At 38.2% G+C, this 15,124-nt stretch overlaps 1 protein-coding gene across 1 annotated transcript in view; it reads right to left on the bottom strand.

Moving 5' to 3' along the window:
- Positions 1–640: 640 nt before the first annotated feature.
- Positions 641–15,124, bottom strand: part of LOC148675961 (uncharacterized) — a 33,274-nt gene continuing 18,790 nt past the window's right edge. Inside the window, exons 14-19 of the mRNA XM_088644235.1 lie at positions 11,405–11,470; positions 7,956–10,169; positions 4,843–4,986; positions 4,528–4,576; positions 2,478–2,575; positions 641–2,147 (exon numbers count right to left, since the gene is read on the bottom strand). Of these exons, the coding sequence (XP_088500361.1) occupies positions 1,899–2,147; positions 2,478–2,575; positions 4,528–4,576; positions 4,843–4,986; positions 7,956–10,169; positions 11,405–11,470 (2,820 nt within the window). The 3' untranslated portion in view covers positions 641–1,898. The remainder of the gene's footprint in view (positions 2,148–2,477; positions 2,576–4,527; positions 4,577–4,842; positions 4,987–7,955; positions 10,170–11,404; positions 11,471–15,124) is intronic.

Genomic DNA, 15,124 nt, shown 5'->3' with positions numbered 1-15,124 from the left:
TTGTAGTTGTTACTGCCGATTAAGTGTGAGCGAAAAATGGACAGGGCCTATCAAAAGTCACCACAAAATGACGCCTAGTCAGAAAAGTGAGTTTATTTAAATGTCGAACACTTGTGCCAGGATTATGTAGAAAAAAAGAAGCAAAAATAATTGAAAAAAATTAACAACCTATCGCATGTGGGTAAACAGCATTCATGTTTGACAGGGGGGCAAATTGAGGTTATTTACATAGTTGTTCCACTCGGCACCTTTTATGAAAGAGCAAGTCTGTGCTTGCTCTCATCAGAACAACTCTGACGCAAGAATTTTGTGTGTGGCTGAAGTGGATCTCCGCGCTACGGCAGCCCCTACTGAGAACACATCCTACAGAGGCAAGTTGTGCTCCGGTTGTAGCATCTCAAGGGAACCCTCTGATGACGTTGGTTCTCTGGAGTTGGCAGCCTTTGGCAAGATAGTTGATTGAGAAGACACCTACTTTGCTGCACCGCTCCCGATTCTTAATAAGTCAACTGGCAGCTTCACTCTATCTGCAATATGAACTGTTCCATAAGTTAGTTTCTTTTCTCTCTTTTGCACAGTAGATACTCCATTTGTACCAATTTTAAAAAGGTCAACATCCAAAAAGACAAGGAGATTTAAGAACTGATAACCTGATTTATTTAACATTAATAGGATTCAGTTTGAATGTACTGTAAGAAGAAATCCTGTTCACACACCAGAGAGCACAATGTGTTTATACTGAAATCACATGGCATGTACCAGATGAGTGTAAAATACAAAAGCATCCTTCCATCCTTAGGTACGATAAAAAGTGAAAATGCAGTCTTTCAGGAGGCACGTATACCTGCTGATGAGTCAATCTTTAAAACGTACACATTTCCCTGAAACAAGTACAATGTACAGTGTACAGTAGCTCAATTTAAAGTGCAATCTGTGCTTTTAGATTCTAAACTTAAATAAATACATCTGTTAAAATAAGAAATATATACAGTTTCATAAATTATAGAACAAATATCTTGAAGTTAATACTAAAAGAGCCATATTACAACATTTAGAATAAAGCTATACAGTGTATGTGGAACCATCACTCATACATACAGTATACTAAATATACAACAAAATTTTTTTAAAACGTGAGGACCAGCTGTGGATTTTTGAATCAAGCTAAATGCGTTGTACAACAGCAGAATACATTTTGGGCCTGCAGGCAGGGAGAATTGTTGTGTACGGTGTATGTTGATTCTGTATTAATTAAAAAAAAATTCTGAAAGTGTAAGAAACAACTCAAAAACATACTGTAGTAAACAGATACATAACTGAGGTAACACCAGGAGTGCAATGTGAATTCAGATGTTTCTGGTCTTTGAACCTGCAATTTTAAATGACTGAATGAACACATTCTACTGCATTTGTTTAGAGCTGTGGAAGAATACGAATGTACAACAATCCTCAAAATACTCAAGTGACTGAGTGAAATTCTTTGGAAATCCACAATACACCAAGTCAATCCCTTTTGCACAATGTAAGAAACTTGATCCCTTATGAACAATCCTGTTTTACCTTATATTTTGGATATTTCTGAGATTTTACATTCTTTGTAGTGCAAGGTTTTCAATTTCTGTGTAATCTTACAGAGCTGTCAGTTGTGCCAGTTTGCCCGTGGACTCCGGATCATAAAGCACTTGTGAAGTATTCCTACCACTGCCAGTAAAATGGTATTCTTGGCCACTTGCTTTGTACAATCTCTAAATGATCTGTATACAGTACATGCACTTTTAATTTTGCTGTGTGCAATGGTTATAGTTTTGGAAACAAAACACATTATAAAACTCATAAAAATAGTTTAAGGCACACTGCAACTTCTGAAAAGCACTGAAAAGTGTAATCTCTCCACGTAATCACAGCATAGTGCAAGTGGAGGAGCGGGACCCTCCGTCACTGAGACTCTGTGCTTTCCGTGGGTCTCTCTGTGGGGACTGTGTGGGGATGGCGTTGGTGTTACTGCTGTCCTTCGGGTCTCTGCTCTCCTCGTTGGCCGGGAAAACCTTCTGATCTTCGGAACGATTCTTTTCCTGGACAGGTCTTGCATCATTCTTTTTCTCTGGTTTCTTGATCTCTGTGGTGGATAGCCGCTTGAAAAAAGAAATCTATGCGACAGAAGCAAAAAGAGCTAAATTACACTTTCCATCCATTTGTAGTATGAAACAATTGCTTATTACAACAACATCACCTCTATCTTGGAGTCTGCATTGCTTTTATCTTCTGTATTATATAACGACTGCCACACAGAAACTGAAACATTTTAAAAGAATACAGTAGGAATTACCTTTTTCAAAAATAATACAGTAACCTTCTCCTGAGTGAGTCTTCATGAAGTGCAAATTACAGATGCACAATTTTAAATGAATCCGGTACCATCATAATCTCGGAGAGAAAATGATAAATATTTTGAAGTCATCAACTTTTAATTACTGCACCTTGCCATTTGTCCCAAAAAGGCCTTTTGACTTCACATCCTCTTTTCCTTCATGGATCTGAGGTTGCTTGTGCATGAGATTTTCTTCCATTTTAGAAGCTAAAACAACAAAAACACATGAACCCTATTTTAAAACCTACAGATTTATTTTTTTAAGAATCTTTACATTAAAGGATTATCAAGTTAAAAAAATGCTAACTTTATTTCAAAACATCACACGTTTCTTGCATTCTGTTAAAATTAACCTTGTGTTTTCTGTGAATAATGTAAGTCTGTCTTAGAAATATGTTCTGAGAGATCCTATTATTAATAATTCAGATACAAAATGATGCTCTTATGTTTTATACGGATCATTTCTAATCATGTAAAATAAACATTTGCTGAAAATGTCCATTATTACCTGATTATGCATTTTCTCCATAATGCATCAGTACCTATATTACCATTCTTATAACCATTACAAGTTGTGTTTTTTTTTTTTTTTAACAAAGCAGCTTCATATTTTTCAGCAATGCACTTGCCTGGCTCATGAAGATCCTGCAAATTTCTTACTAAGAAGAAAATGTATGAATGATCCAGTGTGCTGTATTCACAATGAAAGGGCTTTTATAAGCACTCAACTAGAAACATCACTGACACAAAGGTCAGTGTTAAATGCAAGGTATGTTTACCTTGCTGTATGCATACATTCCTTCATACCGTCTACAGTCTATGAAGTGGCGCAGTAATTAAATGCTTTACATTCCATCCTCAATGAAAGACTTGCTTTTATGTCAGATTCAGGATCACTCTCTGACAGCAGTGTCTTTATACTACAGTAAGTAGTTTGGGCTAATGATTCAACTGTTAATGTTCACCTGTAGAAAGGGAAAGCTGGTTCTCAATGCAACAGATACAGTAAGTACTCTGACCAAACAAATGATAAATCACCTAAAAGAATGCTTCAAAGAACAATGCGGTTTTCTATATACTGTACACTGGTGTGCAGACGTTAAGGAACAAACCATTTTGGTTTTAAAAAACAGTGTAGGTGAATAATACAACAAATGATTTACTGCTCAAGGGTCATCCACAAATGTTGAATCTCACTTGAAAACATACCGATAAATTCTGTCTGCAAATGCAAATTCTGCATCCTATAAAAAAGCTTTTAAACTCCACTCTCCTTTGGGATGCGGTTTGCTCTCAGATTGCTCTGTGGAGATTCACTGCAAGGAATGCGAAGAAGGAGCTGTGTGGATAATCTGAGATGAAATGTAAAAGGGGCAAACACTGGCTGGAGTTTTAAGAAGGCGAAATGTTTCAATAAGCAAGGTTCTGGAGGCAAGAGATGCTACCTACCAGCTGTGTCTAAGTACCACAACATCTAGAGCTATACCTGGGAGGTTTTACAGAGAAAGAGGTCCAGTTATCAACCAGCACCAAGAATTCCTCAAGAGCTCAGCAGTGTTCGTGTACTAGAGTGTAATTTGGGGCCTTACAGCCTGATAGGGAACCTCATATACAGCATGAGAAAATTCTGTGAATGTTATACTGCTGGAAAGGAAAGGGTAAGGGACCACGCATTTTTTGGGGGGGATTATTTTATGGTCATAACCATAAAGAAGTTCACTAATTGTAAGGTGCAATCTTACAGTAGGTTGTTACAAGAGAAATGTGTTTCACTCAGCTTCAGGATGTCATCAGTCAAAGGGAAAATTATGACTCCTTGCTACCGTATATACAGTATGTGTTCCTACCCTAGTTAATTGGTTTTAACACTGCAATCAAAGTAAATGAATTGTGTTAATCACAGTTTGCAACCAAATGCTTTAAGTCCACCCGCGTCACAATCTAGAACTCCTTGTTCAAAAAATTGTTAAATTAAATTATGAAAAGAATCATGAGAAGGGTCTACAGGAATTACTAACAGGCAAACAAAAATCAGATGTCAAAGCTTAAGAATGCTATATTTTAAAAATGAAGGGAAAGGTGAAATAGATTTTAAAATGCATTCAGAAAATAAAACCAGTTAATGTATAATAAGGACCTCCAAATGATATATACAGTACCTTCTTGTATGGCCTCTGGAGTAGTCACTTTCTTTCTGACTTCAGATGCCTGTAAAAAGAAAAACAAATGTTGAACAGAAACAGTCAACACAGAAGAAATCAGTACCATGGCTGAATGGATTTAGGATGGAACAAAGGAATAACGTACACAATTGCATGTTTAATTGTAACAATGTACAGATTTCACATGCTCATAAAACAAGGAAATCCAGACCAAAGTTTGTTAGAGGTAAGGGGTTCCTTTAGGAGTGTCACCCTACTACATTCTAGTGCCCTTAAATCCAGTTGAAATCAGTGTCAAGTCCTGAATCATACCATTATTGATGTTTCCTGAGAAAGGCAATCACCCTCTCCTGTCTGAGGCTGCTGATCTCCTGATTTTTTCTGTGCAGGCCTTTCATCTTCCTCATCTTCCTCTTCCTCATCAGTTTCTTCTTCTTCTTCCTCTTCATCATCTTCCTCACTCTCCTCTGCAGCATTGTGTCCTAATTTCTGTCATGAGAGATATCAACACTGAAACATGCAATCCCCACATACTTTAAAAGTGGTGTCCTTTCACTAAAGTGTTTTTGGAGAAAGTGGGTTTCCACTTTCACCAGTGATCCTTCATTTTCCACTGGATGGCAAATTAAAGAGGTGAAATAAAGAGGTGGTGTTTTTTTTTAACTGGTCCTAGTTCAATTAGATTGATTTTCCTTTCATATGGAGTATATGAAAAAGGCTCAATACTGTATACTAACTACAAAGAAGAAATGAATAGAATAAAAAGGCAGGGAGAAACTACTGTTCTGGGTTAAAAATCTGTCCAAGATAGCAAACGGTTTAGGTGATAAATGAAGGATCAGAGGGATTTCAGTGACAACAACAAACTAGCAACTTCACATTACACAACTACACTATGAAGAAAAGTTTCTGGATGTACACCTACTGTGTGTCCTGCAGTCTGTGAAAAGGGAAATTCTAAAGGCACCTAGACAGGACAACAAGAGTGTTTTGCTGCCCAAATAAGACTTTATATCTGCTGCAGGCTTGTACTGTAAGTAAACCTGCAGCAAATGTTATATTTCATATAATGTCCTTATTAGTGCTGAGTCTAAGAGCTACTACTGCACTTGAATATAATAGAATATAATCCTGTTGATACATTATAATAATGAATAGATTTTCTTGTAATTTCTAAGAGACACAATGATGAAGAAAAAGACAAGAGGATGTCTAGTCGGTGTATCTCAGGTTTTGAGTCTCGACTTACCTCTGTTTTCTAGACTGAAAAGGCTATGAAAATAAAGACAGTCATGACATGACAGCATGCAAAAGCAATATAGATTTATGATGGTATAAAACAAGGAATGTGCTTAAAAAACACAGGCAGTTAAAACTCATAAAAGCTCTTGCAAATCACAACCTGTACAGCTCATGTAGGACAGTGTGTAAGATTTAACTTCTGATAACATCGGACAGAACGTTGCAACCCTTTCACTGAAGTACTAGGTTATGAGAAAAACATTATTTTTTATTCCATTCAATACCCCTTGATACCATGTTGCTCTTGAACAGCATTGCACAGTGGCAAAGTACAGTATTCGAGCAAATCCTTGCACGAGTCACGCATATCTGCTTATGAAACCAATGTTTAAATATATCAACAGTTTAGCAAATGAAGGATATTGCATTTTCAAGGTAATCAGTATGAACCTCGAAATACAAAACTTGCTAGTTCTGCATTATCAAAACCTAAATTTTAAGAAAAAAGTCCACAAACTCTTTGTGGTGGTGCAACAACAAAATTGGGTTCATTAAATGTTGTGGTGCAGTCTTCCAACGTATGTGAGCTACTGTTTACCCACAAGGTTTTAAATTTTAAGATTTTTTCTCTGTGATAACAAAAGACAAAAACCTCCATCTCCTTAAAACCCAACAATTAGAGTATAAAAATTGGATTTGCTCAACTACAGGATTAGTAACGTATATCATTTCCATACATTTTTCAAAAGTCTCAGATTCATACATCTTACATACATGTACTCTGTAGATATACAGTACAGAAGAAAAAAAATGAATATCAAGAAGATGTTCTTTTTTGAAAATTCAACAAATTCCGGAAATCAGAATGAAGTTAATTTAGGAAAATACCAAAGATGATTTATTAGAAATTAACATATACACGGCATATATTGGGAGCAGAAATAAAACATTATAAGAAAAAAGGAAAGTCACAAAATGTTGGGCGCATGTTTACACTGATAACTTGTTTGCATTTCAAATATCATTTCCTGCTCTCTGATTCTGAAGGTTATTTGTCATCACAGAAGACAAAACATCAAAACGTAGCTGTAAGCCCTAATGAGAAAGGACTGTTCATACTGTAGCTCCTCCCATCAGCAGCAACAGATTTCTCTATTCATTTTTGTGTTAAGGATGTCCAGCGTTGATAAGAATTTAGCATTTCATCTTTGTAAACAAAATACACTTGCAGTACTAAAACTGAGAAAACAGTCCAAACGTGTGTCTGTGGCACAATGTCTTCAAAGGAGGCATGTTCTCTACTCACTGTTTCACTCGATGGCAATGTGGTGAGTTTATAGTATTATAGTCTCTGCTAATAGTGATACACAGTTGCCCCCAGATCATGGGCATGTATAATAAGAGTACATTACAGGTTCTTAGGACGACAGTTTGCGCTTTGTTTTCAGTTTGATTCATGGCAATGAATTCTTTTCATGATGCCCTCTATTGGCACTTCAGTTTTACTTGTAAAACAGTATGTTAAGTATAAAAATATACTGCATAATGCACACTGTTGTGACTATATAAGGGTTTTCTATTGCTTTACACGGCTTTAACAAGATCCTGTGGACTTTCCATGGCATTCCATGGATGAGTGAAGTTAGGGCTAAACATTACATTACTGTGTTTATAGGAAATATCAAAATGAAAAAAGCAACTACACTATACCATACTATCCAAAAAGGCTGAGGGTTAATCAAATGTTCAACAGAGTCAGTCACATTTCAGAGGCACATGTACAAAATACAGAAACAGTATGCAGATGGGAAAAAGCAATAATGAAAATGCCCTTCACAAAGCATACATTTAACGTAATCCTCTGAAGTATGGAGGTAATCTTAGTACAGTATTAAAAAAAAATAAAAACCTTTAGGAGGGTTTCCTACAAAAAAGTGTACATGTTTATTAATAACGTGTACACAAGCATTTTTTCTCTTTGTAAAGAATGGCCCTGAACTAACCTGGAACTAAATAGTTTGTCATTTTAGTGTCAAATAATGGGGCAACACGTTATTCCAAAATTGCTGGGTGTTCTGGGTGCCGTTGCCCAATCTCTGCTTTCCCACAGTTTTGCTTTTAGAGCTGGAAGCTGGTTTGCTGTCTTTCTTTGATTTTTGGTTATGTTTTTTATTTCTGATCACAGGTTGTTCCTCTTCTTCAACCCCATCCTCCTCTTCCTCTCTCTCTTGCTCCTCTTCCTCTCCTTCACTTTCTCCCTCCTCTTCCTCTTCTTCATCCTGGTCTTCTTCCTCTCCTTCACTCTCTCCCTCCTCTTCCTCTTCTTCATCCTGGTCTTCTTCCTCTCCTTCACTCTCTCCCTCATCTTCACTCTCTCCCTCATCTTCACTCTCTCCCTCATCTTCCCCCTGGTCTTCTTCCTCTCCTTCACTCTCTCCCTCTTCTTCACTCTCTCCCTCTTCCCCTTCTTCCCCCTGGTCTTCTTCCTCTCCTTCACTCTCTCCCTCCTCTTCCTCTTCTTCCCCCTGGTCCTCTTCCTCTTCTTCACTCTCTCCCTCCTCTTCCTCTTCCTCTCCTTCACTCTCTCCCTCCTCTCCCTCTTCTTCATCCTGGTCTTCTTCCTTTCCTTTACTCTCTCCTTCCTCTTCCTCACCCTCTTCCTCTACTTCCTCACCCTCTTCTTCCTCCTGGTCCTTTTCCTCCTCACTACTCTCTCCGTCCTCTTCCTCTTCTTCTCCTTTACTCTCCCCCTCCTCTTCCTTCCCTCCCTCTTCTTCTCCTTTACTCTCCCCCTCCTCTTCACCTTCCTCCAGATCATCTTCCCCTTCCTCCTTGCTACTTTCTTCTGCCTCCTCTTCCTCGTCACTCTCCTGCTCCTCCTCCTCCCCCTCAGGCTTAGATTCTGCCTCTCCACTCTCCTGATCCTCCTCTTGCTCACCCCTCCTTCCCTCTTCTGCTTCCTCACTCTCCTGTTGCTCACCTTCCTCCTCTGCCACGCTTCCCTCTCTCGTCTCTGTTCCCTCTTCACCACTGCCTTCTTCTTCAAGCTCCCTTGTGCTCTTATCAGCTCCCTCACCCTTCTCTGGACATCCCTTCTCCTCCTCCTCACCTTCACCCTCCTCTTCCTCACATGCCTCACTCTCACTGCCACCTTCCTTTTTTTCTACCAGCTGGGTTCCTACACCCTCTTCTGTTCTGCTTTCACTCTCGCCCTCAGCCTTCTCTGGGCTACTGCCTTCATCCTCCAGCTCGTCTTTATCTCCTGCTCCCTGGCTTTTCCCTTTTCCTCCCTTATCCTTTGTTCCATCCTGCTTTTTGGTTTCAAACTGATATCCTTCTACCATATCCTCTTGCAGGAGTTCTTTCTTGTGGCCATCTTCTTGGCCGTCAGACTGACTCGCACTACTTCCTTCTGCATTCTGTTTTCTCCCTTTTGCCTCCGACACAATTTTTATACCAACGGTGGGCCTCTTTTCAGACTCCGTCTCGCTCGATTCGCTCGATGACTGGACTGTGATTGCCATTTGTTTGGTGAACCTCTCAGTTTTGCTTGGCCTTCTGGATGTAGGCTGCTCTCTCTGCTCCTCACTATCCCGGTTTGACTGAGCTGCCTTCTTCACGTCCTTTTTTGACACACGTTTGGGACTTCTCTCTGATCCAGTGCTTTGTGAAACAGAGGTCACGCTTATCTTCGTTTGGGTGTGGTTCGGCTTTTTAACCACTTTTTCCTTTCTCCTCTCTAGTCTCGCATGGTGTCCTGCAACAACGCCTCCTTGTTCTGATTCAGTTTTATTCTTTTTGTTAGAACCTTGATTCTTACTTTCTGATGACAAAGTGACTTTAGTTGCAATTTCAGCTCGGCTTGGCTTTGAACTGATTGTTTTTTCACTTTGCAGTACACAAGAGCTTTCTGTTGTAGAGAGTATCTGGTCTTCATCTGGTTTCACTAAAGGCTTTTTGGTGCCTACTATTTTAACTTCAGTCCTAAGGCTTGGAGGATCAGTAATGACCCTTTTAAGTTTTGACTTGCTTTTCATTACCATGGGCTTGCTGTATTCTGTCTCATCTTTACTAGTTTCTTCCAAGTCTGGTAACTGGATTCCCGTTTTCAAGTTATCTGTATTAGCTTTTAATGGTGACTTTATTTTGTTCATGCCTGTACTAATATTTTCTTTGTCACCACCTTTCTTTAAAGCGCTCTCTTTGAATTTTTTTTTGTCCACCACAACAGCAGCTGAAGGCATGGGCATCGACCCAGCCGCCCTCAGTAATTCAGTAGGAAGGGGACGCCTAGATTTTGTAGCTGCTTTTCGCTCAGACTGGAACTGACTTTCCAACGAAGGACCCGGTCCTTTTGACCCTGTTGGACCATGCCTTTTCACCATTCTAATTTTCTTCTATCCCACCATGAGAAGCAGAGGGCAAAAAGAAGGAAAATATTAGAAATTAATAAGCATGCAGAAAAAGCAGAGTACAGACACAGGAGTTGGAAAACAAATTAAAAAAGGCTGTCACTGCAGGTGTAGAGAAACAAAACAAGCAGAAAGTAGCAACAGAGAGCGACTCAATGAAGCTGAGGTAAGGAAAACTGTCCTGCTTCTTGTTCACCAGTAGAACTGATAATTTATATAGGTGGTATGCAAAAAAAAAAGATATTACAAATTACATAAAAATTGCCTCCAGTGAAAACTAAGGTTTATAATTCACTTACTTTCCCTCCAAAGAAAAGGGAACTTGCAGCACTTTAAGTATTCCATGAAAAAGTCAAAAGGAAATTTTGGAATTTACCTAATTTAATATAACAGGCAACACTTATGAATTCATCGCAGTCTGCACAACCATGAACATTACTCACCGTGACAGTGTACATGAGGCAGAGAGAGAGGAATGTGTGGTTGTGCAAGGGTGTTGGAGACATTACTAGAAGATTCTAGATACTATTTTAGGCAGAGCACATATAAACATGCCCAGTCAGATTTTTCATGTGTGACATTTATTTGATTTTTTATCAAGTATAAAAATCTGCACTGGAAAACCCATATTGGAGAAGCATTTACTGTACTTTGATAGTTTTGAGGCTGAGAACCAACAAATCCAAACAAATAACCACATCCATAAATGTGGTTAAAATAATAATAATAAATAACAATTTATTAAATACATTTACTCAAATTAAATCCTATAGTGGAGACTGTTCAAACACCACCGGGCCAAAACCGGGCTGTCATCAGCAAACTGAGAAAAATTCCCTAGCATGGCACAAAACTGGCCTCTTTCAATTTCAACAGGAAGGACCTGGGCTGGCTATAGTGTCCTCCCACTGCTGTCAGTGAGAGACGCATCATTCCTCCAATTCAAGCTAACTCTCCTGTAACACACTATGAAGCTCACTGTATGTGAAATGGTGTGCAGCAGAGGGGCATTCACAGACCTTGTCCTGGCAAACCGAGGATATAAAACAAACAACTGGCCATTTCAAATTCAGAAAATAAACGAAGTTAAAGCATAACTAAATGTTTTTCTTTCTATTTTTGTCACTCTTTGTACTTCTGAAATTCAAAGATGGCACCAACCTTATGGGGATTTGCTGAGCTGATCAGGACAGGATTTTTTAATTGAGCCCATGACTTACCTTTTCCTTTTGAACAGGTGATAATGTCAGAGTCTGGTCACTGGGATTCATCTGCATTACGTGGGTCTGCAACAAACAGAAATGAAAATGAATGAGCACAGAAAAACACAGTTATAATAATAATTGCTTACACTTGTATAGCGCTTTTCTGGACACTCCACTCAAAGCGCTTTACAGGTAATGGGGACTCCCCTCCACCACCACCAGTGTGCAGCCCCACCTAGATGATGCGATGGCAGCCATAGTGTGCCAGAACACTCACCACACATTAGCTATTAGTGGGGAGGAGAACAGATTAATGAAGCCAGTTCATAGATGGGGATTATTAGGAGGCCATGATTGGTAAAGGTCAATGGGAAATTTGGCCAGGATGCCTGGGTAACACCCCTACTCTTTTTGAGAAACGCCCTGGGATTTTTAATGAACACAGAGTGTCTGGACCTCGGTATTACGTCTCGACTGAAGAACGGCACTTTTTTACAGTATAGTGTCCCCGACACTATACTGGTGGCCTCACTAACACCTCTTCAACCAGAAACTAGATTTTCCCAGGTACTGACCAGGCTCACACCTGCTTACCCTCAGTGGGGCTGCCAGTTGTGAGTTGCAGGGTGATATAGCTGCTGGCTTCAGTAGTCACAGATTCACATACTGAAGCATGATAACCCCACAAACTGAGATATTTCATCCCAAGCTGTTAAGTGGATGTGTTAACAAGGCTTCTGCATCACTTATTGGAAAACCAACTTATTGGATTAGTGAGTTAGAAGGAAAAAAGCATAAATAATATCAACAAAACAGGAACAGAATTAAGCTTCTTGACAAATGACCACACATGCAATGTACATAAGATAACCTCCAATTCCTTAGAAACCAAAACAAAAAAATCAATATCTAACATATTAATATTTTCACATGATTATGAGCATTAATCGATCATCACACAGGTCAGGGTGTTTGATTTGGATTATGACATACAAAAAGCAAGTATGCTTAATATAATCACAACCATGTAACAATAATCCTGCCATAGCAATAAAACACAAAATAATGAAGTCATAGAACACATCAATGTCTGAACTGTATGGAGCACCAAGAAACAAAGGACAATTTCTCTTGTATGTAATGAGTATCTAATCCAAATTACAGCATATTTTAAAAGCAATGCACTTAAATACAGAAAAAGAGAGCCAAATATAAACTGCATTTGTTCAATAAAGAAACGTTTTCTCACAACTGTAAATACGGTTCAGCTGTTTGATTTAGAATTATGAGTATACGTTGCTACAAAAGGACAGTGATAAAATAATATTTACAATATTTTTTAACTTTTGACATTTTCTTGTGTCCTAGTAAGAGAAATAAACAGTAAACCAGTACTGAACAGTAAACCATATGGATGTATACAAATAAAATTCCAGATTACATATGTAACTTGGTGCCCTGTTTGGGAAACAGGAGTATCTCGCTCTTACACATGGATCAAACATGAAGAATGTTTCCCCAACATTCACACATCTCTGCACAATGTTTATAAGCGCATATTCAAAAATATATATGCTTAAAAAAGGAACATCTTCCTTCAAATCCCCAAAGCCTACAACATAAATGGACATTTCTAAGCCAAACAAAGTGGCATTTGAAACAGCAAAGCACGCTTAGCAAAAATGATAAGACCCAAATCTTACATGATACAAAGGGGATGTACTATATTAAACACTGATTTATAAATTAAGCTCCTCTGAAAAAAAGGTGAACAGTAATAAGAAAGCTCTTAAAAGGGCTTTCTATACTTGCTTTCTCATTGTGATTAGTAAATACTTTAATGAGGAGAGCGTGAGATGAAAAGTGAGGTATGAGCAAACAGCAATGACAACAATTTATCACCAAGGCAACTCTCCAGTAAATCAACCCAGTCCTAGAACACTCACTTGTACCATAATGTGATAAAGTGTCTGCAACTTAATTTCCTATAAACAGAGCGTTTAAATCCTGCATATTCCTTCTGCTATTCTATATCCTGCCCGGTAGGTTACCAGGGTGACACAGGCAGTAAAAAGCAGTAAAACAAGAAGGATTTCACCCTGCTTTCTTTTAGAGAAATGGGTTGTATCTGTGGCAAAGAAATCTAAAAAGAAAAGGGTTAATGCTGTAAGAGTTGTGCTTTTTCTCATTTTATAATCTCTATTGGGGAAAGGGTGTTTATAAATTAGTCTGGCACCAAAATGATTTTTTTTCCACTTCTTCCTGGTAGGTTCTAGGTTAAACGCAGTCTCTCTGTCTACATGTAGTTGTTTTTCCATCTTTGTGCAGCCTTAGTCAGTCATCAAAAGCAGATGCTCTGGATGAATGCTACCCATAGCAGAAACACCCAGCTAAGTCAATGTCTTGGTTTACAGCTACAATTCTTTAAACTTTGTCACATATGAAAACATAACATGGTTACGAAAAACATGACACTGGCTTTTCCATTATCCATGCCTGATATGAGAATGCACATGATTCATTATTGAGAAAAGAAAAATAACTCCTTAGTAATATCCAAGAGATGGGTTTCCCCAATATTTATATCCATAAATTTATATTGTTAATGACGTTCAAAAACTATTTTTATTTTCAGCTATCAAAATTTCGTTTTGTTAGTTATGATTCCACATTAATATTCTGTATTAAGTGGATTAAAAAAGTACTACAATTTTTTACAACAATAACGACAACATACATTCACAGAAACAGCTCAAACATTACAGTGTTTTATAAAACTTTATATAAAGTATATAAACTTTATATAGTTAGAATGAGAACATCAAAACTTTTCCAAAATAACCACAGCAAGTGAACAAATTAGACTTTGATGCAGAAAATGTTTATGAAGAAGATGGAATACTGTTGTGTACCCTATGTTTTTATTACACTACCAACTATTCAGTATATAGTCTGTTTAATATATTTATATTCATCTATTAATATCACTTATGACATTCAGAGATGTTATACTGTTATTTTTATTTTCATTTTCATGTCCCTTTGGTTACATTAGTCCAAAGATCTACAGTAGGGAAACAAAATGAATGAAGCAATCATTTTACTAACATCTAACTCAGTATAAGTGCCACCTATCGATCGTCTCTGTAGGTGTTGTGAGAATAATAATAATAAACCATAAAGAACTAATATATCCTGCATAGTTACTGTATATATAACCAGTGTTAATTAGTTGATTGTTTTAATCCTACCAAGAAAAAAAACTGGAAAATGTCACTAAACTGGAAATGGTACTGAATAAAAAATGGAAGCGTCTGGGTAAATGATGGACACCAAGTTCCAAGGTAATGTCTGCATGGAGAAAGACAACATCTGAGCATCTGATAGCTCTGCATGCCTTCAAAGTGTAAGGCAAAACAGGCGAGCGAGATCACTTGACAGCACATTTCCTGGGAGGCAAGCAGCCAGTTTCATTGAGAAAGGTCTACCAAGAACTCCACAGAGAGGGATAGCATGTTGGGGCTGCAGTGCACAAACCTCTCATCACATCTGGCATTGCAAGTTTGCGAATCTAATGGTGTAAGGAGCTCAGGCAATATACTGCTGACCAGAGGAGAAATGTAATAGAGTCAGATGAACCATCCTTCAACATGTTCTCGACATACAGACGAGTGCACCTCTTGCAAAACCCTACAGAACTCTATAGCCCTGAGTGATCAGTTACAACCACAGTTC

Source organism: Lepisosteus platostomus, chromosome 2 (genome assembly GCF_059453375.1).
Source record: "Lepisosteus platostomus isolate fLepPlt1 chromosome 2, fLepPlt1.hap1, whole genome shotgun sequence".
Classification (NCBI taxonomy): domain Eukaryota; kingdom Metazoa; phylum Chordata; class Actinopteri; order Semionotiformes; family Lepisosteidae; genus Lepisosteus; species Lepisosteus platostomus.
The sequence above is the reverse complement of the archived record's forward strand: the minus strand, read 5'-3'. Positions and strand labels throughout refer to the sequence as shown.